This window comes from Brassica napus, chromosome A4 (assembly GCF_020379485.1).
Source record: "Brassica napus cultivar Da-Ae chromosome A4, Da-Ae, whole genome shotgun sequence".
Classification (NCBI taxonomy): Eukaryota; Viridiplantae; Streptophyta; class Magnoliopsida; order Brassicales; family Brassicaceae; genus Brassica; species Brassica napus.
In genome coordinates, this window is record NC_063437.1 from 10457385 (window position 1) to 10480886 (window position 23502).

The 23502-nt window shown below is 34.7% G+C and overlaps 3 protein-coding genes and 1 long non-coding RNA gene across 5 annotated transcripts; 1 reads left to right on the forward strand and 3 right to left on the reverse strand.

Annotated features, from left to right (window-relative positions):
• Positions 1-333: 333 nt before the first annotated feature.
• LOC106446178 (prohibitin-3, mitochondrial) lies at positions 334-2500 on the reverse strand. The gene is made up of 3 exons (XM_013887868.3): positions 1988-2500; positions 647-1179; positions 334-536 (listed from the first exon to the last, which is right to left on the reverse strand). The coding sequence occupies exons 1-2, from the start codon at positions 2297-2299 to the stop codon at positions 658-660; spliced, it is 834 nt and encodes a 277-aa protein (XP_013743322.1). The 5' UTR covers positions 2300-2500; the 3' UTR covers positions 334-536; positions 647-657.
• A 12983-nt stretch (positions 2501-15483) lies between these two features.
• Positions 15484-16368, forward strand: LOC125607933. The gene is made up of 2 exons (XR_007338998.1): positions 15484-15771; positions 15844-16368. It is a non-coding gene; the product is annotated as an uncharacterized LOC125607933 (long non-coding RNA).
• A 3305-nt stretch (positions 16369-19673) lies between these two features.
• Positions 19674-22100, reverse strand: LOC106426826. 2 transcript variants are annotated; one of them, XM_048777488.1, is made up of 2 exons: positions 21817-22100; positions 19674-21736 (listed from the first exon to the last, which is right to left on the reverse strand). In XM_048777488.1, exon 2 carries the CDS (start codon positions 20972-20974, stop codon positions 19700-19702), a length of 1275 nt encoding a protein of 424 aa, XP_048633445.1. In that variant the 5' UTR covers positions 20975-21736; positions 21817-22100; the 3' UTR covers positions 19674-19699. The 2 variants fall into 2 exon arrangements, with proteins under 2 accessions (XP_048633445.1, XP_013723011.2); XM_013867557.3 differs by having other exon boundaries at positions 21817-22081.
• Positions 22101-22371: 271 nt separating this feature from the next.
• LOC106426799 (glutathione S-transferase T3-like) lies at positions 22372-23247 on the reverse strand. Its single transcript, XM_013867529.2, has 2 exons — positions 23046-23247; positions 22372-22937 (listed from the first exon to the last, which is right to left on the reverse strand). The coding sequence occupies exons 1-2, from the start codon at positions 23245-23247 to the stop codon at positions 22372-22374; spliced, it is 768 nt and encodes a 255-aa protein (XP_013722983.2).
• Between the last annotated feature and the right edge of the window lie 255 nt (positions 23248-23502).

A 23502-nucleotide genomic window follows, 5' to 3' on the forward strand; every position in this document is an offset into this window, starting at 1 on the left:
TAAACCGAAGAACCGATTGGGACCCGAACACGAAAGTACATCGGGTTGTACCGGTTCTTTGAAGATTTACTAAACCCGACCAGAACCCGATAGAACCCGAACCGGTCCCGAACCGAATTTTCATATAACCCGAATGAGGCTGATTTTGATAAACCCGAAAAACCGAAACCCGATTGGACTAAACCGAAACCCGATTGGGACCCCGGATGCCCATGCCTAATACGAGTGCATATTAATCAGCAATGAAAGATGATGTTCGTTTCACAAGGTCTTATAATAAAACACGCTTCACTCCACCGCGTATCCTCAAAACTAACTCTTACATCAACTACGTAATTGTGAACTGAGACTGCCTTGTGTTTATTTATTGAAAATAAGATAGATCTCAAACAAGGTAAATGTTATATAATTCAAAGAGCATTTTGGCCAAGTAAAAAGTTTCTTCTTTTTCTTCACAGTACAAAGAGCATTTCACCATTTCATTAAATCCAGATTCACAACTTGATCATTAAAATATCGTAGAGGTTCCCCATAACCTGCAAAAGAAAAAAAAACCACAAGACGAAAGTATTCAGACAAATCTCACAGCAACAAGTTCTTCCAAGACAATAACTACATAATTCTAGTTTGGCTTTTTTCCACATACCATTTAGTTCATCAACGGTTCAGAGAAAAGAGCATGCTCTGGCCACCGGGCAAGTAAGCGACATTAGGAGATCTAGCAAGCGTAGCTGCAACCTCCCTCGAAGCTTCAATCCTCCTAAGCTCGATAAGTCCCATACCAGCTTTAGCCGTAGCGTCAGAGATCAACTGTGCAGCTTCACTCTCACCTTCAGCTCTTATAACCGCGGCCCTCCTCTCTTGGTCAGCCTTCATCACCACAAACTTAGACCTCTCAGCCTCCTGCTGGGCCACCTGTTTCTGCTCAACAGCCTTTGAGAACTCATACCCGTAAGACAAGTGCGTGATTGCAACATCGTCGAGCACAATGTTGAAGTCTTTGGCACGTTTGATTAGCGATTCACGAACAAGCGCTGAGACGTGAGGACGCTCAGTGAGGAGCTGGTCAGCGTTGAACTGTGCAACCACGGCTTTCAAAACCTCGTTTCCAATAGAAGGAAGAACCTTCTCGTCATACTCTAGACCCAATGTTTGGAATATGTATGGGAGACGCATAACCTTGAGGCATGATTAACATCAGCATAAACAATTCAAATACTATATAATGGGATTAAAAGCAGCATAAAGATTCTACATTGGGCAAATCTCCAAAATAGCACATTTCTAAGTTTATGTCACAAAATAGCCCTCAAAAACTAAAATGACCAAAATAGCATTTTATCTTTTGAAAAATTTAAATTTTTTTTATTTTTCAAAATTTGAAATCTTATCCCACTCCCCAACTCTAAACCCTAAAACCTAAACTCTAAACTCTAAACTCTAAACTCTAAACTCTAAACTCTAAACTCTAAACTCTAAACTCTAAACTCTAAACTCTAAACTCTAAACTCTAAACTCTAAACTCTAAACTCCTAAACTCCTAAACTCCTAAACTCTTAAACTCTTAAACTCCTAAACTCCTAAACTCCTAAATCCTAAATCTTAAATCTTAAATCTTAAATCCTAAATCCTAAATCTCAAACTCCACCCCTTAACTCTAAACACTAATGTCTAAATTAATTTACCACTGGGATATAAGTGCATATTTATCTCTTTTGATAAAACATTAAGTGCTATTTTGGTCATTTTTATTCTTAGAGGCTATATTTGTGACAAAAACTTTTTTTAGTGCTATCCTAATCATTTTCTGAACTACATTTCCATAAACCCTAACCCCTAAATCCAATTCCTTAATAGTCAAAACCCTAACCCCTAAATCCAATTTTTTTTTTCCCCTAAATCCAATTCCTGAGATTCGAACTATGATAACATCAGCACAACCTCAATCTTCGTGGCGATCAAGCTAAGTCTAGTTCGAAATTTATACCTCAGGGCGAGAGAGAACACGAAGGGTGAGATTGACCATCTGAAGATCCTTCGTGCCGGAGATCGAAGAGAACGTGTGGGGCTTCGTGCGGATGTCGAAGATGTGAGGCTTCTGCAGAATCGGGATCAGGAAATGAGTCCCTTCGCCGACGGTCTGGTCCATCACTCCTCTGAATCGATCGAAGATCACAGCTCTCTCTCCGCCGTCAACGGTGTATAGCGACGTGTTCAGCACCGTCGCCGCCGTTCCAAGACCAAAAGCCGCCTTCGCTAGATTGGAGAGGAACGAAACCGCCGCTTGTTGGCTTCCCATTTCTCGATTCGGAGTAGGGTGAGGCGTGGAGAACGAAGTGTGGAAGAAATTGAGACGACGACGAGAGGAGAAGAGTTTTGTTAGGGTTTATGGAAGCTACTATGGAAAATGCTTTAATGGGCCAAGTTTATTACCCAATAACATGAGTGTTAAGCCCATTAATAACCCGTCAGAATTATCAAAAATATAAGAAGATAGATTGGCCCACAGGAGAGAAAACATTTACAAGATTGCAACATCCCCTTATTATTAAAAGGGAAGCAATTTTTAAGAGGAACCTTGCTTTGATGTTTTAATTACAAGTATGCCATTTTGTCTGATGTGGCAAACCCACAGCTCTCCTCAACCATCCTAATTAAAAGACCTTTAATTACTAGCCAATTTACAGCAATTGCCATTGGTACTTATTATATATTTTTTCTTTATACATTATAACATATATAACATTCGACAGTAACCTAGGTTCGTAAATAACCAATTTTAGTAAAGTGTTTGTGGCCCAAGTTTATAAAACAACTCACTAAACATTGAAGAAAGTTGTAAACCGAGTTCCTACTATAAAACAGAAGCGAGTCTTCAATAATCTTCTTCATTGCAAGAGCTCTCAAAGAGCTGTGTTTGTCAGTAATCGCCTTCTTCGAGTGTTGCCAATACGGATATGAAACAGCAGTGGTTCGTAGATCGAATGACAGAGTTTGGATTGTGATTGGTTGGGGAAAGGTTTCCGGAGATTCCGTTGTGAAGCTGAGTCGCCGGTAATCGAACGGTGTGCACCGCCATTGACGCCAAACGGAATGGAAACGCATATGAGGATGAGGAAGAGAAGAAATAATTGAAGACAAATCAGAACACAACCCTTTTCACAGGTGTCTATACCCAGATGAGAAATCTACTTGAATTTACACTAAAAAAAATACAATGAGAATAGCCCTTGAAACGTGGAGACTGGGCCAGAAACAAAATCGAATCAGAAAACTGAAGTCTAAGTAAGGAAGCAAAGATGGATACACTTGAAACGATCCAAGAAGGTGGAAGATCGAGAGAATTGATCCTAAATCTAAATATAAAAAGAGCAAAGAAAAAAAGGAAAATCTTTCTTTACCGGTTTGCAAAACATGTTTTGGTTGAGAGGTTGAGTGGTTGCTTGCTTATGATTTTCTGCTGTGTGGAGATGAGAGAGATGAATGAGTTGTGAAGGAGAAGAGCGACCTTTCATTTCTTTCTTTAATCTTTTCCTTTTTTACGTTTATAATTTCTAATGATTTTTCTAAACATTTTTTCCCTACAATAAAAACCAACCACTCACTTATTTCGTTGGTTTCTTCTTGTGTTTTTCATGCCGAGTTATTATTAAATTAAAAATATCAGTATAAATCACATTAAAATAAGGTTGAAAATCTATTTGGGTACCTAATCGAGTTTGGGTTCGGATCTATTAGCATTTTGGGTTTTTGGAGTCAAAGATTTCAGTTCCATTCGGGTATTTCTAAATTTTGGTTCGGGTTTGGTTCGGATCTTTACGGGTTCAGTTCGCGTTCGGATAACCCATTTAAATTATTTTTAAAATTTTAAATTCATTATATATTTTAAATTCTCAAAATCTATAAAAAAATATATTACATAAAATTTTGAATAAACGGTTTTAAAATACCTAAACTTAAGATATAGAATTGGTTTGGTTTGAATATTTGGATAGAGAATCAATAGATATTTCAAGTATTTTTGGTGTTTTGTGTATATTTTAGCTATTATAGATATTTATTTTGATTATTTACATATATTTTCAAATATTTTGGACTATTTAAAAGTGTCTTATATATTTGGATGTTTTTAATATACATTAAATCTAAAAATAATTAATATATTTTCTAGAATTTTATTTGAGCCTGATCATGTTCGAGAGATCCAGTCTTTCAGAATGAGGTAATATAATTTGATTGTTCAATAGATATTATATGTATGCACACTTATTTATATATTTTTTTACAGGATTCCATACTATGCCTAGTGAAGAAAAGAATCATTGATGAGCTGAGCTGGTTACGAACTAAGTTTTAATGCTGTCGTTTAGTTATGTTTTGTTGCTTTGAATTATGGTTTTTTGCTTTCATATTTGGTGTTTCTCCTTATGTTATCTTTGAATTTAAACGTGAAGTTATAAAAAATATAACAAAAATTACAACTTTTTTTCCAATAACAATTGGGCTTATAATTTTGTCACAAAAGCCCAATATAAATCTTTTTAAAAGCCCCGAAATATTATTAAGTTTACCAGCTGGGTTTCTATTTAATCGTAATAAATATTGTGGAAAATTAAAAATTAGGCAGCGTGTTTAGGCCTGGGGTCATCGGGTCGGGTTCGGGTCGGGTCTTTCCGGGTCCGGGTCCTTCAGGTCCTAGAGTTTTGGACCCACACAGGTACTTTAAAAAATTCGGGTCGGTTCCGGGTCGGGTCTTGTCGGATCCGGGTCGGTTCGGGTCCATTTTTCTCGTACCCATTAATACCCAAATTTTTTCGGTTCTTTAATGTTTCGGGTCGGGTCCAAGTATTTCGGTCCATGTTCGGGTAGATGGCACATTTTCGGGTCGGTTCCTGATTTTTTCGGGTCAGTTCTATATATTTTTGGTCTAAAATATATGTTTCGGGTCTACTTGTACCCATGAATCTTTAATTTTACCCGACCGCCAAACTTGAAATTTTGAAAACGAGCAATAACCATAAGAAAATACAATCTGAAAACCTGCAGTAGACCCGAAACACATATAAAGACTAATAAAGTCTACTAACTTTCGGTTCTTAAAATACCCGATCGGGTCCCGGGTCGTTCTGGATCCGAACCTACTACTCGCGGGTCCTCCATCTTTAGACCTAATAGGGTAAAATTCTCGGGAATGCACATTATATATATAAATTATTTTATATATTATATATTTATAACATTAATTTATATATATACCATTATATGATAAAAGTGATAATATAAAACTTTAGTTTCAATGCTTTTACGATTAAAAGTCAAAATGGTAAATATAATAATAGTAATGATTAAGATTTAAGAATTGTATTTGAATAAATAAATGAATTGAATAAATTATTGTTAGAGAAATACATGATAACATATTAATATCAAACTCACTCCGCGCAGGGCGCGGATCCAATCCTAATCTCTATTATATAAAAGAAACTAATTTAGAGACTTCTAAGCTATGCCACATCATTAAAAATATTCCTATTCAATCAAAGTTACACATCACTTTTAGTTTAACAAGCCTAAATAAAATCCAACCTTAGTCGAAACCCGTTCTATAATCATATTACAACAAAGCCCATTTTCTTTAAACAACAAATTTCCAAGAGATTAAATATGACCCACATTTATTTAATCTCACTTTCCCATACTTTTTTTCTATCCCTTCTCTATAGTTTAAAGAAAAATCAATAGTCATCATAAATCTTATCATTTCCTTAGTTACCTAGATCTGTAACTGCCATCTTCCACTAATTCTACTAGCTCCATATAAATATGCCGATGTATCCTTCTGCAGCCAGAATTTTCCTCACAGTTGGTTGCCACCGGCTTCCATGCATGCGTGGCTAAGCAACTTTTCTGGCGAAGCTATCTACAGCCGGGTCTAGTTTCGATCTGATGCTTTTGAAAAAAATAATAAGGTTACAACATTTATAGTTACAAAAATTCTCTCTGAGATTCTGCATTTTTAGTTCATTTATTTTTCATTATGTTATGTTATGAATACATTTGAATGTGCTTGCGTCTAAATTTTTGCAGTTAATGGAAAATTATTAGCTCTGTTTTTTTTTTCCTTTTTGGAAATATTAAAGATTTGAAAATGGATGAACCATAGTGTCTTCCGTGCACGAGAGACTGAAACTTGGAGGATAGTGGCTTTGAAGAAGGTTGGATTTGATAAATTTGAGCCAGAGAGTGTGTACATTGCAAAAGACTTTGTGATACATTTTAAAAATAACTTGAAGAAATATTGTGATACTTAGGAGACTCAATTTAAGGATAACATATGTCTTTTCGCAGAAGTCACTCTTCCTCAACTGCCATATGGCATGGTTCAAAAACTATTACTGAGTTGACTAAATCCCAGCTTTTGGTTTCAGCCAGAGCCGAGAGTGTTCATGGATTCCAGAAATTATGCGAACCAGAAAGTTCAGAGGTTAGAAGCTGTGTATCCAACGTTTTCGTACGCCATGCCGATGACAAAGAAAAGTGAATTCTTTGAGGTTCTTTCTATGGTTTTTTTCTCTTCTTTCGTTCTTCATCTCTACATGATGGGGTTGAATGGTATAGAATGTAGCTTTGGATCTTTTGCTTTAATTTTTTTTAAAAAATTTAACCTGTAGATTTTGTAGCTTTAGCTTTAAATTTAATTGATGTATTAGTTTTAAGTAAAGTCGGTTATAACCTGCCTAAAAGTCTTATTGCATATGGTCTAGTGTGTACATTCGTGAACTGTTTCCTTGAGCAGGATAAGCTGAAGAAGATGAAGCTCCGGCAGGATTACCGGAGCTTATGACACTCCAATCTCATAGGGACTGCTTCTACTAAGTAGACCATTGAGAACATGCAACATTGGAAAGGGGCAACACATGATAGGATAGTTTATTCAATGTAAGTAGAATGCCCTAAAGGTTAACATTAAAGGGTGTAATTTCCATGTATATGGTAGTTTTACATCAAACGAAAATCAAATAATTCAGCTCGAGCAAGCATTCCCAATAAGTTGCATCCCAAAGTCCTGGCTCCAGATGGTCAGAGTTACTAAGATCTTAAAATGATTTAGCATGGTCATAGTTACTAAGATCTTAAAATGATTTAGCATACTTGAAAAGTAATGTGAGCATCTAGGTTGCATGAAAACGGAAACGGATACGTGGAAACGAAACGTTTCGAAACCTGAAAACGTGATTTTTGATTTTTTTTTTTGCTTTGGAAATGTTTTAGAAACGTGTATATATATATATATAACTGATTAATATTTGCATTCATTTTTATTATGTTTAGTATATCTTAGAATACAAATAAACAAATAGCCATTCTATTTACTCATACCAAAAAGAAGTAATAAAAGCAGGCAAGAAAAAGAAATCTGGTAATAACATGAACACCAGTTTCTCAAACTTGACTCTAAACAACAGTGAGCAAAGCTAACTACCACACCTCCTTGATGATTCGCTCACCTCCAACACAACTTCCTTAAAAAAAATTATGTCTACCATATCATTTTCAAAATATGTTCCACTTTCAGATAATTTTGTTACATCTATACTATATAATTAAGAAAGTTAAATGAATCATTAATTCAAATTGGGAAAAAAATGATGAAACAAATAGTTTTTAAAATCAAATAATGTATAAACATATACAAATAATTTATTCCAAAAATGTTATAAAATAAATAGTGAAAATTTAGCTGAGAGATAACTTCAAATATATAATTAAACTAAACTTATATATTTGTTTTCAGTAGTTTGGTGATATGAATAAATTTAAGAAAAAACAAATCAAACTATTAAGTTAAAACAGTTTATTTTCAAAATATAAGAGCATTAAAATTTTGGATTAAAACAAAAATTTAAATATTTTATATTTGATGGATATACAATTTTTTGGATGAAACATTTATTAAACACTATTATATACTATTTCTCCTATTTTAAAATAGTCAATAGATTTATAATTAACACCCGATCAAAAAAATAATAGCTGAGAAATTACATAAATGTAAAATAAAAAATAAAGTGAAATTTATCAGTTCAAAAAATCACAACTAAAACTCAAATCCATCACCATATGTTACACATTACCTTAGACATTTTAATTTTTTGAAAAGTAAAATGGTATAAAATATTCAAATATATAAAGATGTAAAATGAGTTTCAAAAATAATAATAATAAAGATGTAAAATAAGTTTATAAGGTACAATCCGCGCATAGCGCGGACAAGAATTCTAGTTTATTATACTAGGGGCATAGCTCCGCGCTTGTACGTTGTTGATGGGTTGCATAGTTTCGTGTACGGGATTTTGTCATTTGTTTTTTTTTTTAGAATTTTTTTTTGTGTGTTGTCTATAATGATGATGAAATGAACACTGGAAAGCATGTAGCTTGATTGATTAGGTTGAAATAAGAATGACTGGCAAATTCATATGTGTTGTTATTTTCATATCTTAAAGTATTAGCGCTTTCATGTTCAAAAGCTGAGGTTTATGGAGTTGGTTAGTGTTTAGTTAGGTAGTTGTTAGTATATAAATTAAAAAATGTGTAAGGAAAAAGATAAAAAAAATTTGTCCTTAAAAATTAACAATTTATCCGAACAATAAATTAAAATATTTTTATATTTTCCCTAAATTAATTTCAGAAATATAGAATTGTAATAAAATATATTTTTAAAAATTAATAACTATAGAAATTTATAAAATTATATAGTTACAAAATCATTTATTTTTTGAATTTTTACTGGAGTTTGTTAAAAATAATTTGTGGTGGACAAAAAAAGTTTAAAATAGGTGGACCAAATAAATAAATTTTGTTATAGTTTGTGGCCAAATATAGTAATTAAGTAAAACCTGGGTTTTAAAATATTTTCCTTCAAAAGAAGTCGGCCTTGAATCTGTAGTTTTGTCTGCTTTTGAGAAAACTCATGTTTTTCCGTTTCGGGAAAGTCGACACAATTTTCTTCCTGTCAGTACTTAGCGTTTTTAGTTTGTGAGATTGAAAAATGATAATTGTTTTACAGCCTGATTGATTAGAGATTTGCTTACATCAGCTCCGTCTTCCTCCGGTGTAGTCATTGATCTTCGGCGGTTTCGTTGGCTTTGGAAGTTAGACCTGCAAGAGAGAGGGTTTGAATATGTTAATTTGCTTGTTTGTTTTGTTATTCGTTTAGGTTGGTTATATGTGAACTGAAACAATGGCTTCTGATTTATGATTTAATGTTTTATTTGTTAACATACCGATTGATTGTTGCAGGCCATTGTAGGCCTTTCTGTACACGATGTTGGCTATCGTCCTACACCCATCCTCATTTTTAAAATCTTGAGGTCCTTGGTTGTAGTGACTCTTGACAGTGCCACATATAGGTGATCATGGCTGAAGACTGGTTTAGGCAAGTATAGAGCAATGTTTGACAAAGTCTGTCCTTGGCTTTCTGTCACTGCATAACAAACCCGGATTGGAAACTGGCGTCGTTTCAAGGTGAATGGATGGTTGGATTCTGGTGGTGACAATATGATCCATGGTAGCAGGATAGGATCCGTCTTGGTTGTTATTGTAAGCATTTCGGTTTTAATAACCTGATCGGAGATAGCTACGTGCGGGATTTAGTATAGTTCGACAAAAAAATTGATATTTGTTTGTTCTTGTTTTGTTTGTAACAGTGTTTTGAATGATTAGTGGGGCTTATGGTCTGTTTCTTTTTAAGTGGCCCTTTGGATCGCATTATAAGTTTAATGTTTCAGTCTTTTGTTTGCAGTTGCTTGCTGCTGAAGAAGTCTTTCCTACTTACCTTATGATAAGATTGGGCCTATTTTAAATAAATTTGAGTTAATATATACGTGGAGTTCTGTTTGTGGACTTAGTTATTAGGATTCGTAGGGACATTAGGTCTAGTGTCGCGGCATTTAAGTTCACGTGTGGCAGTACTATGAAATGTGAAGTTTGGTGGTTACATTCTACGAACTGATGTTTGATGCTTCATGTATTCAGTATCCAAACAGGCTTTTTGTTGTAACACTTTTTTTGTAACACTGGTATACAATCAGGTTGGTCCTCCATTTTAATAGCCTCATTATTGTTGTTTCTCATTTGTCTGATAAATGAGGAGATATCAGCTTGATTATGGCTAGCTTGTTTAAAATCGTGATTATTGCTTTTTGATATTTTAACGCCCCATCAGAAGTTTTTACTGTTGTACGTTGGGTATGTGACAGTGTAGATTTAGTTAAAATGAGCTTTGTTGGACTCAATTTTGGTCAATACATTAATGGACCACAATCAAAGACATGGACCGCGAGAACTGAAGCCCATAGCAAATATTCAAGCTCGAGACGGAGACCCCGAGGTCTCGGAGATCGCGGAGCGGTTACGAAGATCACGATGTCGACCCACTATAAAGAAGGAGGAACGAATATGAAGGAGGATCCGTTGAAAACCCTAGAGAGATCTACACCCACACTTCGACCTTGTTTTCATCAACCTTTAGATCTTTTCTTTGAACGATCTGATTGTAACATTCGATCTCGTTTTGCTCATTGTATTCGAACTCATTCATCAATAAAAGTCCATTTTTGCCTACCGGAAACTGATTATATCGTTGTGTTCTAAAGATATTGTTGCCTACATCATTTATCTTCTCCTGATTAAACTCCCGATCACTATCAAATTCTTAGTGCAGATTTTAGGATCTCCAAGCTTGTATTTGAGTTTTTGTTAACTATGGTCATGGTTTTACAATGTGGCATGTAATTTCGTGTTCTGGTTCAACCGGTCGTCTGGTTCAATAAGCAGCATATAGTGTTTTATAGAGTGGAGTGGGCTTATTTTTTAGGCTTCTCGTAACAGTAAGTTTATTTTTATTTGGGATCAAATAAGTTTTGGCTAGCCTGTGTTTTTTTTGTCAAAGTAAAAATCAGTTCAAAATGGCTATCAGTTTGTACAGAGTAGTTATGATCATAAGGTTTGTAGCTATCGACGTATCAAAGAGAAGAAGGCTAATAGAAGGATTTTCTCAATAATAACCGTCCACACCCACCCGTTCTAATTTTTGGTTAAGTAGGCCTCTCTGGTACTTCTATTTTTCGCACCATCAGTGCTTGGATAAATATACATTTCCGTGAAATGTAATACACATAGTAATAATAAATATAAAAACAAATGTCAAGTCAAAAATGTTAAAAATTGTTAGCCTGTAGAAAATATACTAATAAATATATCTTATCACCTTACAGGAAAAAAATATACTAATAAATATTAAAACAAACCGAAGTAAATAATACAACGCTTAAATTAATCATTTATACAATCAAACTACTATATTGATGACTACGCGAGAGTATTAAATTATTAATTGAGCAGATCAGTCTGCGACGACAAAAGTGGGGGGCCCTTGGTGCGAGATCGAGCTAATGTCAAATCACCAGTAAGGAGCAATGCACTTTGAACTTGGAATTCCATCATACAATTTTCATGGAATATACCGCAGTTAAAAGTTTTATCTTAGTAAAAATGTAAATATAATCATGAAAGTATTAGACCATCTCCAATGGTACTCTATAATTTTCTCTATATTTCACTCTAAAATAGAGTAACTCTATTATAGAGTTGGATTTGCTCCAATGGTTCACTCTATAATAGAGTGAAATATAGAGTATTCTTATTTTTCCACTCTATATTTGGAGTAAAAAAATAAGATTACTCTATATTTCACTCTATTATAGAGTAACTCTATTATAGAGTGAACCATTGGAGCAAATTCAACTCTATAATAGAGTTACTCTATTTTAGTGTAAATTATAGAGGAAAAAATAGAGTCCCCTTGGAGATGCTCTTACATCTAGAGTCACATTTACACTTTTAATAACACTAGGAGTCACTTTCTTCTACCCACACACTTTTTCTAACTATTTGTTCACTTTTGGTTAGGTTTTCTAACCAAAACAGAACCATATTATAATTTGTGGTCCCATTCTCTTTTATTCTTTATCAATTATTATTTTTAAACTGATTTGAACTTTTCAATCTCGATTGATCTCTGGTATGCTAAGGTTCACTTGAGCCACGGTCACAGCTTACGGTGGGTGATTCACCGTCACGTACTATGGACGCCGGGACTGTTCCAAGTCAACGAGGTATCCGCCAGAATTTTCAGTCATAGCAAGCTCCATCCACCGCCGCGTTCTTCCTTCTCCACGAGTCTACTCTTCCGCGGTGTCTCATGTCATGTGGGAAGCTTCAACGCCCTCCCCAGCTCCTCCGTCGTCGGAATCGACGGCGACTTTCTCCAGATCTAGAAGCTCCTGATAACAATGGCCAATTTTGGCTTTTTTGCAAATCTGATCCCCCGAATTAAAGTTATATTTTACTTTAGACCCTAAATGTTTCGATTGTACATGAATATCCATTGATTTTGACCTCAAACTTCCGATTGTGTATTCCATACATTTTCAAATGCAAATGAATCAAAAACAAGTGCTCAAAGCTATAAAACAGGAATTAAGACGGCTGCTTATAGAGTATAATTCTAACATCAATTAGGCTCGAACTAAAAAACTTTATAACAAGTCAATCTAAAAATAATATAACTTTATAGTACAATGGTAGTATTTGTATCAAATTATTCGGCGTTTTTATTTTTATAGTGGTTGTTTGTAAACATATTGTCTGGACATGTGAAAGAGTACTACTCACAGTTTTAAACATATAGGTCGAGAAGTATCACTTTATACACGTTTGGTGATGTCTCACATCTGATCAATGATAGCTTCAAAATTACAATGTCTCAGTACGTCCAAACTAATTTTCGTTTGGCCCGGTTTTGTTAACCGGTGATTGGTTGATACAATGAGTACTGACTATGTTTAACTTTTTTGTTTAACGTGCAACACTCCTTATCCAGTTTTTTCTTGTGTTTTTTTCTTTTAAATAGAACATGTACATATGGATATCATCAAAAAGATGTACGAAAAATAAGGTACATGTAGATATTAAATTTGTTATCCATACTGGTCAAACATGCAGATATACATGTTTAAATCCAATGTTCGCTTTTACATAAGAAACTTGAGTTTATAAACCATAACAATATGTACACATGTTCCATGATAGACAAGATCAAGTGCTTGTACACAAGAAAATTGTTGTACATATGGACATCAACAAAGATATACATTACAAGTCTACAAAATTTTTACATCTTGAAATAGTATCATTTAAATCTTACTACAAGAAACTTGAGTTTATAAACGACAACAATATGTACACATGTTCCATGATAGACAAGATCAAGTGCTTGTACACAATGAAATTGTTGTACATATGGACATCAACAAAGATATACACTACAAGTGTACAAACTATTTACATCTTAAGATAATATCATTTAAAATTTACTACAAGAAACTTGAGTTTATAAATGATAACAATATATACACATGTTCGATGAAAGACAATGTTCCATGATAGACAAGATCAATTGCTTGTACACAATGAAATTGTTGTACATATGGACATCAACAAAGATGTACACTACAAGTCTACAAACTATTTACATCTTAATAGGGATTGGAGTGCACAGTCTAAAATTTGGGGCTATATTAACAGGTTATCTCTGAAAATTTCAAAGTTAAGGGTGGGATTGATAACAACCATTAGTTCAAGGATTGTTTGTGCCAATATGGAAAGGTTTGTTCTGTAAAATTAAATAGTTTGGGGTTAATTCAAAAGGACTTACATTCAATTATACAAGTTTTGGGGTGAAAGTGAAAACAATTGAAACTACAAGGACGAGAACTGAAAATTAACAAAACTTGATCTCAAGATTTAACAATGGCGATCTCGAACTCGGAAGGCGTCTATCTACAGTACACCGGAGGTCACTACGCCGGGAGAGGAGCCATGCACGGCGAGGAGGAGACGACTTGGACATGAGAGCTGAATCGAAAAAGGAGGCTACCTATGGTGGAGACAATTGTCGACGTGGAGACATGACCGTGATCGGAGCAGAGCCGCGACGGAGAGACGCCGAGTTAAATCAGGTGGAACCGCCGACGAAGATCATAGCACAAGCTCAGCCACGAATTGGAGAAGCCGATGAAGACGACGAAGCTTGAACGACGAAGTCTAACTCGACACGACGGTTAAAGGCTGTGGCGGCATGCACGAGCTTCGGTGGAGAAGAAGAAGCTTTGATTTATTTAAATACGTTTTTGGTTTACAATTATTTGTCGGGTCTCGAGAAAAAAAAAGGGAAGGAAAGTGATCAATTTAAGAAGTTTGTGGGACCACTCTAGTTACACTGGTTTGGTTTGTTGTCACAAAAACTACCTCGGTAGTAACATGTGACTTCAAATGTAATAAAAAGACAAAAAGTGTCTATTAATGTAAATCACTCTATAATCATCATCACTTTTAACATTATAGAAATAGAAGTCATTGTTCTCAAAACTGAGTCATAATTACATATATGAAATCTATACTATACTAAAAGCACAATATAAAGCCCTCTGAGCTATGCCACGTCGGATTGGAAAATCAGCCGGTAGAAAGCTTCCAAATTGCCACATCAATCTTTTGTTACTCGAAAATCAATTCACGGGAGTTCAATATATAAATAAGCCATGGCCCGTTTTTAACAAGCCCAAACTTCTTTACTAACACCCTGCTTCTTGAGCTGTCTCCGACTCTTCATATTTCACGATCATCGTTTTCTACTTCTTCAATCCAACGTTTCTGTGGAGTTATCACCACCAATCAGTCACGCTCATTTGATTTTGTTGTTTATACCTATCTTAATAAAGATATTTTATTCTTTCATCTCCCTTTCTTTCTCTTCTGATATAAACCCTACATCAAAGCTTTCATCGAACAACGATCTACGACCTCCATACAACAAATTGCATTACAAAGTCGAAGGCCTTAGATCTTCAATGAAACTCTGATGCTTTGTTATTATTTCCTATCAAAGCGATAGAGAACCAAGTAAGAACCCCAAACACAAATTATTCTGTGATTCATTACCCTCTTACTTGCCTTACGATCTCTCTTTTATATATTTTTATAGACATTTGTATCTATGGTTTCTGTTTCCAGACACAAGCATGCTTTCTCACGAGCCAGTCTCTATTCGTGAATCAGGTTATCAAAGGTCTGATGGGAACTATCAAAAGGAACTCTTTGTCAGAAGAAGTTCATTCCAAGTTTATTTTGTATCATGACAATTGACAAACATGTTTTATCGATCTCAACCAAATTCAAGAGCCTCGAATTTTCTTATGAAGCAGGTCAGGTCAGGTCAGGTCATCTCATTGTTAGTGCGGAGTTCGTTTTCTTTGAGGTACTGTGAATATATATATATACATATGCAGTTTTATAAAGGACATTTCTCAAGTGGAAGTTAATTAATCAGCGTACATGGTTTGATTTAGTTACCGAGGAAGTGGAAGCCGTGGCGAGAATATGGATTTCATTGCTGTGATGAGATCATGAGAGTTATGATTATGATCATAATCCGTTGTCTAGATGGGATTAGAGTTTCCGGCATCTGAATCACCACCGTACCGGTGAAGAGACAAAGTAGCAGAAAGCTGAATGTTTCTTATCTTCTGACAATTTTTGTTTTCAATTTCTGCCACAAGAACTCTTGCTAAGCTTATTTGACTGATTTGTGCTGTAGATCATGAAGACCTGAAGAACCTACTCATTTTATCCAAATCAATCAGAGAAGTTGTAAGTTAAACTATCACCATAATATCTTTTTTATCTAATTGATTTCCAAAATTCTTATAGGTATTTTGACAGTGTAACAGAGTTTGATAGCTAAAGAGTTACATTTTCCATAACTTGAGTTTTTTAAAACCAAGTTGGTCTCGAGCTATCAATTGGAAGACGTTGAGTTTCCTAAAGCACCGGTTCATCATTGTTGGACCAAGGCTAAGAGGAAAGAGCAACTCTCTCGGTGGAATTGCTTACTTGGAAATGATGATGATGATGATTTATGTAGATGGTTGGGTTCAAGAGGCTAAGTGTTTAGTATAATTTGTACATGAATATATTTTCTATAAAAACTGAAATGGTTTTAATGTATTTCAGCCATTCAAAGAAAATGTTTTAGGTGAAGCTTAAGGAAATCAAAACTGTTTTACAAACAACGTCACTGGAAAAAATAATGTGGTGTGAAACAGCTGGTCATGTTCTCATAGATGCTAATCTCCGAGATTTAGGTTGTGCGTGACATTTGGGAAGTTATAAAATGCATACCCTGATCTGTGATATGTAAGATTCAGTTTAGATACATGTCATGACATATATGATTTTCATATTATACGATTCATATCATATATTGTCAAATTATATATCTCTTGATATTTAACTAGGTGAAAACATGGGTTCCGTTTCCGAACATGTTTTGCAATAGCGGAAAGCTAGATTTAGAGTTGTGGTACAATGACCAAATGCTCTGCTATGAGGATGCAAAGCGTATGAACGTTTCCATAAGTCGTGAGATGCCTCTATTAACTTGATATCAATGCGAAAACAATCCTCCACTGCTTCGTTAAGGAACCAACTGAAAGGCAGGTTCGTTTTAAAAAAAAAATTAACCGGCCTTGGGGTATTTGATCTGATTTTTCATTTGGTCATGTGCTTTTCACTTATGGCCTCCCAGGTCTAGGGCTAATGAAGAGGGAAGCCTCACAACCCTACACAATATTCATAACATTGCTTGATCAATGTAAATTACTTCTACATACATTACTATAAGTTCATATGTATTTATTCCAACACAATGAGAAGCTTACAAACCGTGAGAAAGCAATCATGAAAGTGCAAACAAAGCAATGACGCAAGCCGTAGTTTTCACTGGCCGTATTTTCACTGGCTGTAGTCGCAAGCCGTAGTTTTCACAGTAGATATGACAGATCCAGCGTGGTGGTATGACTGGCTGTAGAACCCAAGCCGTAGTTTTCACCAAAGCAGAAGCAACAAGGAAACAGAAGAGTAAAAACAAAGTTGTGCTACTGCTTTCCCTCATTTCCTTGCTCTCCTGTGAAAACGTAGATATACTTTTCGAATGTGTTTTTTGTTAGTCTCCGTAAAATGCATGTTTCAGTTCAAAAACATGTGTAGTGTAAACGTCAGATATTGGCATTTACTGTTTTAAATCAGTACGGTATATATGCAGTATATATGTACTAGATGTTCTTAAACAAATATTTTCGTAAAAATGGTATAGATCATTTTTCCCCACGTCAAAAGACTGTTCTGTCTAATTTGGAATATACTTTCAACAATTTGCGTTATAACAAAAGGGTATATACCATTTCTGTTTTTTTTATTAAAAAACTTATACCATTTTTATTTCAGAAGTGGATTATATTTAATTCGCACTCAATAGTATTAAATATATGCAATTGATTCAATTTACCGACTTAGCAAGGTTGTATTTTCTCATTTTGTTGGATTATGACAATCTTTTTTACTCTTGCCTTATATACCAACAAAATAGTTTTGTTAAGTTACAAAGAAAATTTGATTAAAAATTTATACTATTCGAGCCATCATCATTAAACAATTTAATTGAGTTTTCACATTTTAATATTGAGACAAAAAAAATGTTTTAACATTCTCAATAACCTTTTGCACCAAATTTATATGTTTAAAAATAAGGTCCTTTTAGCTATAAAATACTATAGTGAGTTAGTAACACTTCTTTCACCATTATCATCATACTGAGAGATACGTTTAGAAGAGGAAGTACAGTAGAACCTCTATAAATTAATAATTTTGGGACTTTAAATTTTTATTAATTTAAAGAAATATTAATTTACAAAATTTTCCTTTTTAGATTTTTTTCTATTTTATTAATAAAATAAGAAAATATTTTTTTACCTTATATAAATTATTTAAATTTTATAAATTTAGCTTTCATATTATTTTATTATCTTATTTGGTGTATATTTTATGTTTCATCGAATTGTTATGTGATTTTTTATATATTCTTACTAAATATTATCAAAATATATTAAAATATTAAGAAAACTAGAAGTATTTTCATTGTGAATATAAAACCAACAATATAATGTTTATTTTGTACTTATATAATATATATAGAGATAGATTAGCAATTCATGATTTTAATGGGACTATATATTTACGTTAGAGTTTTAAAAATATTATTATCTTTTTATTTTATCGATTAGTGTCATATTTTACATTGGCTCAAGTTGGGACTGGCGAAATTTATTAATTTATAGAGATTATTAATTTATCGAGTATTAATTTATAGAGGTTCTACTGTAAAATGATGATAGCATATGTTTAAAACACAATAAATTCTACCACAATTCACAAGTTCTAGGTTTTCAAGAACGATGGTAAAGGCACAAATGCAAAATCAGGTTAAGTTCTTAAAATTCATGTGTTTGATGGTCATATAGCCAAACAATAATATGTTAAATATCAACAGAATAACAAGAAGTTATGATTAAACTTAGAAGAAAAATTAACTGCACACTAATATTTATATGTCATACTGTACTAAAAAGATAATTTTCAAATAATAAAATACATCTATTGCATTAAAAATTAATTTACATTAATGAACAACCTCTAAAATAAAAAGGTTAAGACATTCTAAATAAAATAAAGAAACATAGCAAAATGATAAATTAAAATAATAGCAATATAACAAAAACTATTTTCATAATTATAATTCATGTTATGTTATATATTATTAATTTTTTTTACTTAATTCAATATTGCAATACCAAACATATTCAAAATGGTTTCAGTCTTAAAACCGGCATTCCACAATTGATTTCAAATTGATGATGTAAACTTAGCATGATATTTATAAGTGTGTTATTGGAAAGAAGAAATTTCATATACATTTATTTATAACAATTTTGATTTTTTATTCAAACCTGTATACAAACAAAATAATTCCAAAATAACTATCTTACATGCTACCATTATAATTCAAAATGAGTTTAAAAATCAAAATAATTCTACAACATCTGATATTTATACAACATACATTTGTAAAAATTTTAAGGCACTTAACCGCGCGTAGCGCGGAAAATGATCTAGTAGTATTAAAGAAAGCGAGTTGTGAAACCAATCTACCAACCTTTTTTTTTTTAAATTAATCTACCAACCTTTTTTAACGTTAAAAAACCATTCAATAACCGTCCACTCCCGCCCTTTCTATTTTTTTTTGGTGAAGTAGGCCTCACTTGGTCTTCAAAGACACTGAGGCAGGCTGTTGCAGACCTGCATTGTGTGGACTCAGATTAGGTCCTTAGGAATATATTAACCTACACGTAAAGCTTTTTAAGAACCTAAGGGCATCCACAATGGTGGGATTGTGTTTCAAGTCCCTTAGCATTTTTAATTAAACTTTTATTTTAAGGGACCTAAACTAAGGGACTAAGTGGATTATTAGTGGGACTTTGATTGTCCCTTAGTTTATTATTTAATTAATTTTTTTATTTGAATAAGTGATAATATATGTAAAGAAGTTTTAATTAAAACTTAGAAGATAGAAGTTTAACATTAAAATTGAAATGTTAAGAAAATTACAAAAAAAAAAAAATACAAAATCATAATTTAAAAAAACAAACAAACATTTATTCCAATACAAATAGAAACTTAGAAACTATATGTTATTTGGAAGATGTCCAAATTTATTCCATATATTTTCAATCAAATCATTTTTTAAACGTTGATGGGTTTCTCGATTCCGAAGGTTCATCCGACGTTCAAGTGGAGTGCCGAGAGGTGACGGATTATTGACGGTAAAGGTATCCGCCTCTTCTCTTTCTCGAAATTCAGCAATGTTGTACTGAGTTCTTGACGATCGTTCATCCTCGACAATCATATTATGAAGTATGACACAAGCTCTCATAATATTACCTATTTTTCGTTTATCCCATATGTTAGATGGATTTCTAACAATGGCAAACCGAGCTTGTAGGACTCCGAATGCACGCTCGACATCTTTTCGCACACCTTCTTGGGTTTGAGCAAATACAGAATGCTTCTGAGTTTGTGGTAGTCGGATAGATTGAATAAATGTAGCCCATTTTGGATAAATACCATCCGTGAGATAATAAGCCAAATTGTACGGATGATTGTTAACATAGAAGTTAACTTGTGGTGCTATTCCGTTAATTACGTCATCAAAAACGGGTGATCGATCGAGAATATTAAGATCGTTCATAGTACCTGGAGCTCCAAAAAAGGAGTGCCATATCCAGAGGTCATATGATGCCACCGCCTCTAAGACAATCGTTGGTTTTCCGGTTCCTCGTGAATACATTCCTTTCCAAGCAGTGGGGCAATTCTTCCACTCCCAATGCATACAGTCGATGCTTCCAATCATCCCTGGGAACCCACGTTGCTCCCCAAAGTATAGTAGTCTTTGCAGATCTTCCGGTGTGGGACGTCTTAGGTATTCATTGCCAAACAAGCGGATTATTCCGGCGGCAAAATTGTGCAAACATCCTCGAGCAGTTGTTTCACCCATTCGGACATATTCGTCCACTGCATCAGCTCCAACACCATAAGCCAATTGACGAATTGCTGCGGTACATTTTTGGAGTGCAGTAAGACTAGACCGCCCGGTTGCATCAACTCTTTCTTGAAAATACCGTACTTCTGTGGAGAGACGCTGCACAATACGCATGAATAATGTCCGGTTCATTCGAAACCGTCGCCGGAAGACATTGTGCGGGTAGGTTGGAGTATCGCTAAAATAATCATTCCATAACATATCTTGACCTTCCTCCCGATGTCTGTCGATAAAATTACGTGGTACACGCTCATTTTCTTCTAGTAAATCATCAATGTCTTCAAATAAGTCTTCGAATATATCTTCATTATCAGGTTGGTGATCGTCTTGGTGGTAATGAAAATGAGAGGAGGAAGCCATTGATAAATTTTCGCAAGAGAGTAAATGCTATGTAAATTAAAGAGAAGAGAATGCTTTGCATTTTTTCTAATCAAAATAAGTCTGTTATTTATAGACCTTGGTAGTTAGGATCCTCACATGTGATTTTTAGGTATGGTTTTTAGGTAGAGAGTAAAGATACATGTGATTTTTAGGTAGATAGAACAGATACATGTGATTTTTAGGTAGATAGAAAAGATACATGTGATTTTTAGGTGGATAGTAAACATACATGTGATTTTTAGGTACATAAAAAACATACATTGCAGAAATATGGAAAAATAGAAAACATACATGTAGATATAAAACATAAATCCGAGTACAAGTACAATGATCATGTTTGACGGTCCAAACTTGATACACAAGTTTTCAATGTCTGAAAATGATTACATCCGAGGGCTTAAAAAAAAACAACGAAAACGCATTGCCTAAACCGACGCTACGACCATCCCTGCCTAAACCATTACACATACATAATCCCCAACCCTATTAAAATTAGTACAACGACCATAGCACACACGACATACTCAAACCCATCACTACAAACAGATTTCTCCTTAGCATTATCACACACGGAAGATAACTTATCATAGTCACTCAAAAGGGACAGGTTATCTACCTTTTCCTCCAGCTGGAGGACATGTCTATCTCTGGCTCTCATCTCCTCCATCACCGCCACGTCCCACCATTTCCATACATGGCACTCTCCGTCGTCTTTATTCGCGCAAGTGTATACTAAGCGACCTGTATCACACACGGATCATCAATTATCATTTCGGACATAACTGATGACTAGCTACATTGTGAAATGTGTGTTGTCTTACCTTCACCATTAATACTTCTAGACGCTACAAGCTGTGGCGGAGAACCACAGTAGCAAACCTGCGGGAACCCGAACTCCACCTCCGGTTGTGGAGGGTATATGACGGATGAACGACGTTCTAAGCTTAGCTCAGCTTGATCACGTCGGATTAGATCCTCCGTCTCGGAGTATTCACTGTCTGCATTGTTTCCAAACATATCCCCCGACTGTGATGGTTGGCTATAGCTGTAGCGCCCCATTTTCTAGTAAACCTGCAAAAAAGTAACAAGCGTTTTTAGTACATTAATATTAATCATACATAGAGAATAGATTAAACATTACACAGAGAAGAATGAGCAACGTACGTAAACCGCTAAATAATAAAAGTAGCAAGCGTTTTGAGGTGAGCAAACTACATTAATATTAATAATAAAATGCACTTAGGGGAACTTAACACCGAACAACATAACAAAACATAAAACATTGAGCAGAAAGCAAAGGATCCATACATTAAACATTACACAGAGAATAAAAAGGTTAAAAGTTTAAGCCACTAATGTTTAGAAGCTCTAATTGTTCAGAAACACTCCGCTAAGAGCCTATTCTTCACATCTTCTTCAGCCTCACTCAATGGTTGAGTCCTGGCCAGGAGAGTGTCAAGTATAGCTAACTTCGACAGTCTCTCCTTCCTCTCCAAGTCCTCCTTCTTCATTTCCCAGTCCTCCTTCTTCATTTCCCAAACACTCGCATAGTCTGACACTGACTTTCCTTTACCACCATTTCTTCTAGCCTTAGCAGCTTTGATTCCTTCTGGCCTCCGCTCAGCATCAACGACACCGTCGGTGGTGGAAGGTTGTGTCGTTGTCTCAACATTCTTCCTCTTCCCACCGTTGCCAGCTTTAGGTGCGTTAAGGGAAAGCCACTTCTGTTCAAATCTCAACGTACACCACGCATGTTCAAGAGTAAACTTCTTAGCTTGATCAGCAAAGAAGATCTCATGCGCCTTCTTTAGAAGATCAGTGTCACTCTCACCACTTCTATGCTGTCTCTCTGCTGCGGAGTATGCGGCACAAAACTTGTTAACGTCATCGTTTATTCTATGCCACCTTTTCTTGCATTGCCCGGGTTCTCTCTCACCATCTTCTAATCCATGAGGACTTGAGGAATAGAGATGAGCAACCCTATCCTAGAAGGTCCCCGACTTCTGCTCATTTGCTACAATTGCATCTTTAGAGGTGTTGAGCCACGCACTGATCAACACCTCGTCATCAGCCGGGTCCCATTTGCGTCTAACACCACGGGGCACTGGTGGTACTTGAGATGGTTGTGAACTGAATGACGGGATAGGTTGAGAATCACCAAAGTTAATACCACCATGGTAAACGCTCCCTTGTTGACTCTGAAGCAGTCCTAATAAACTAGAGCTCTGACTATGAATATTATTTGGATCCATAGCAGTAAGAAAAGAGAGGAGATATATTGGAGAAAGACAAGAGATATATTAGAGAAAAGAGAAGAGATATATTAGAGAAAAGAAAACAGATATATTAGAGAAAAGAGAAGAGATATATATGAGAAAAGCGAGTGAGATGAAAGAAGTGAGAAGAGAAAATTGATTTTATAGGAGGAACTGAAGACTACAAAGTACAAACGCAAATAAATGGCTAACTCCGAACAAGAACTGTCTAATCCAAACTTATTACAGAAG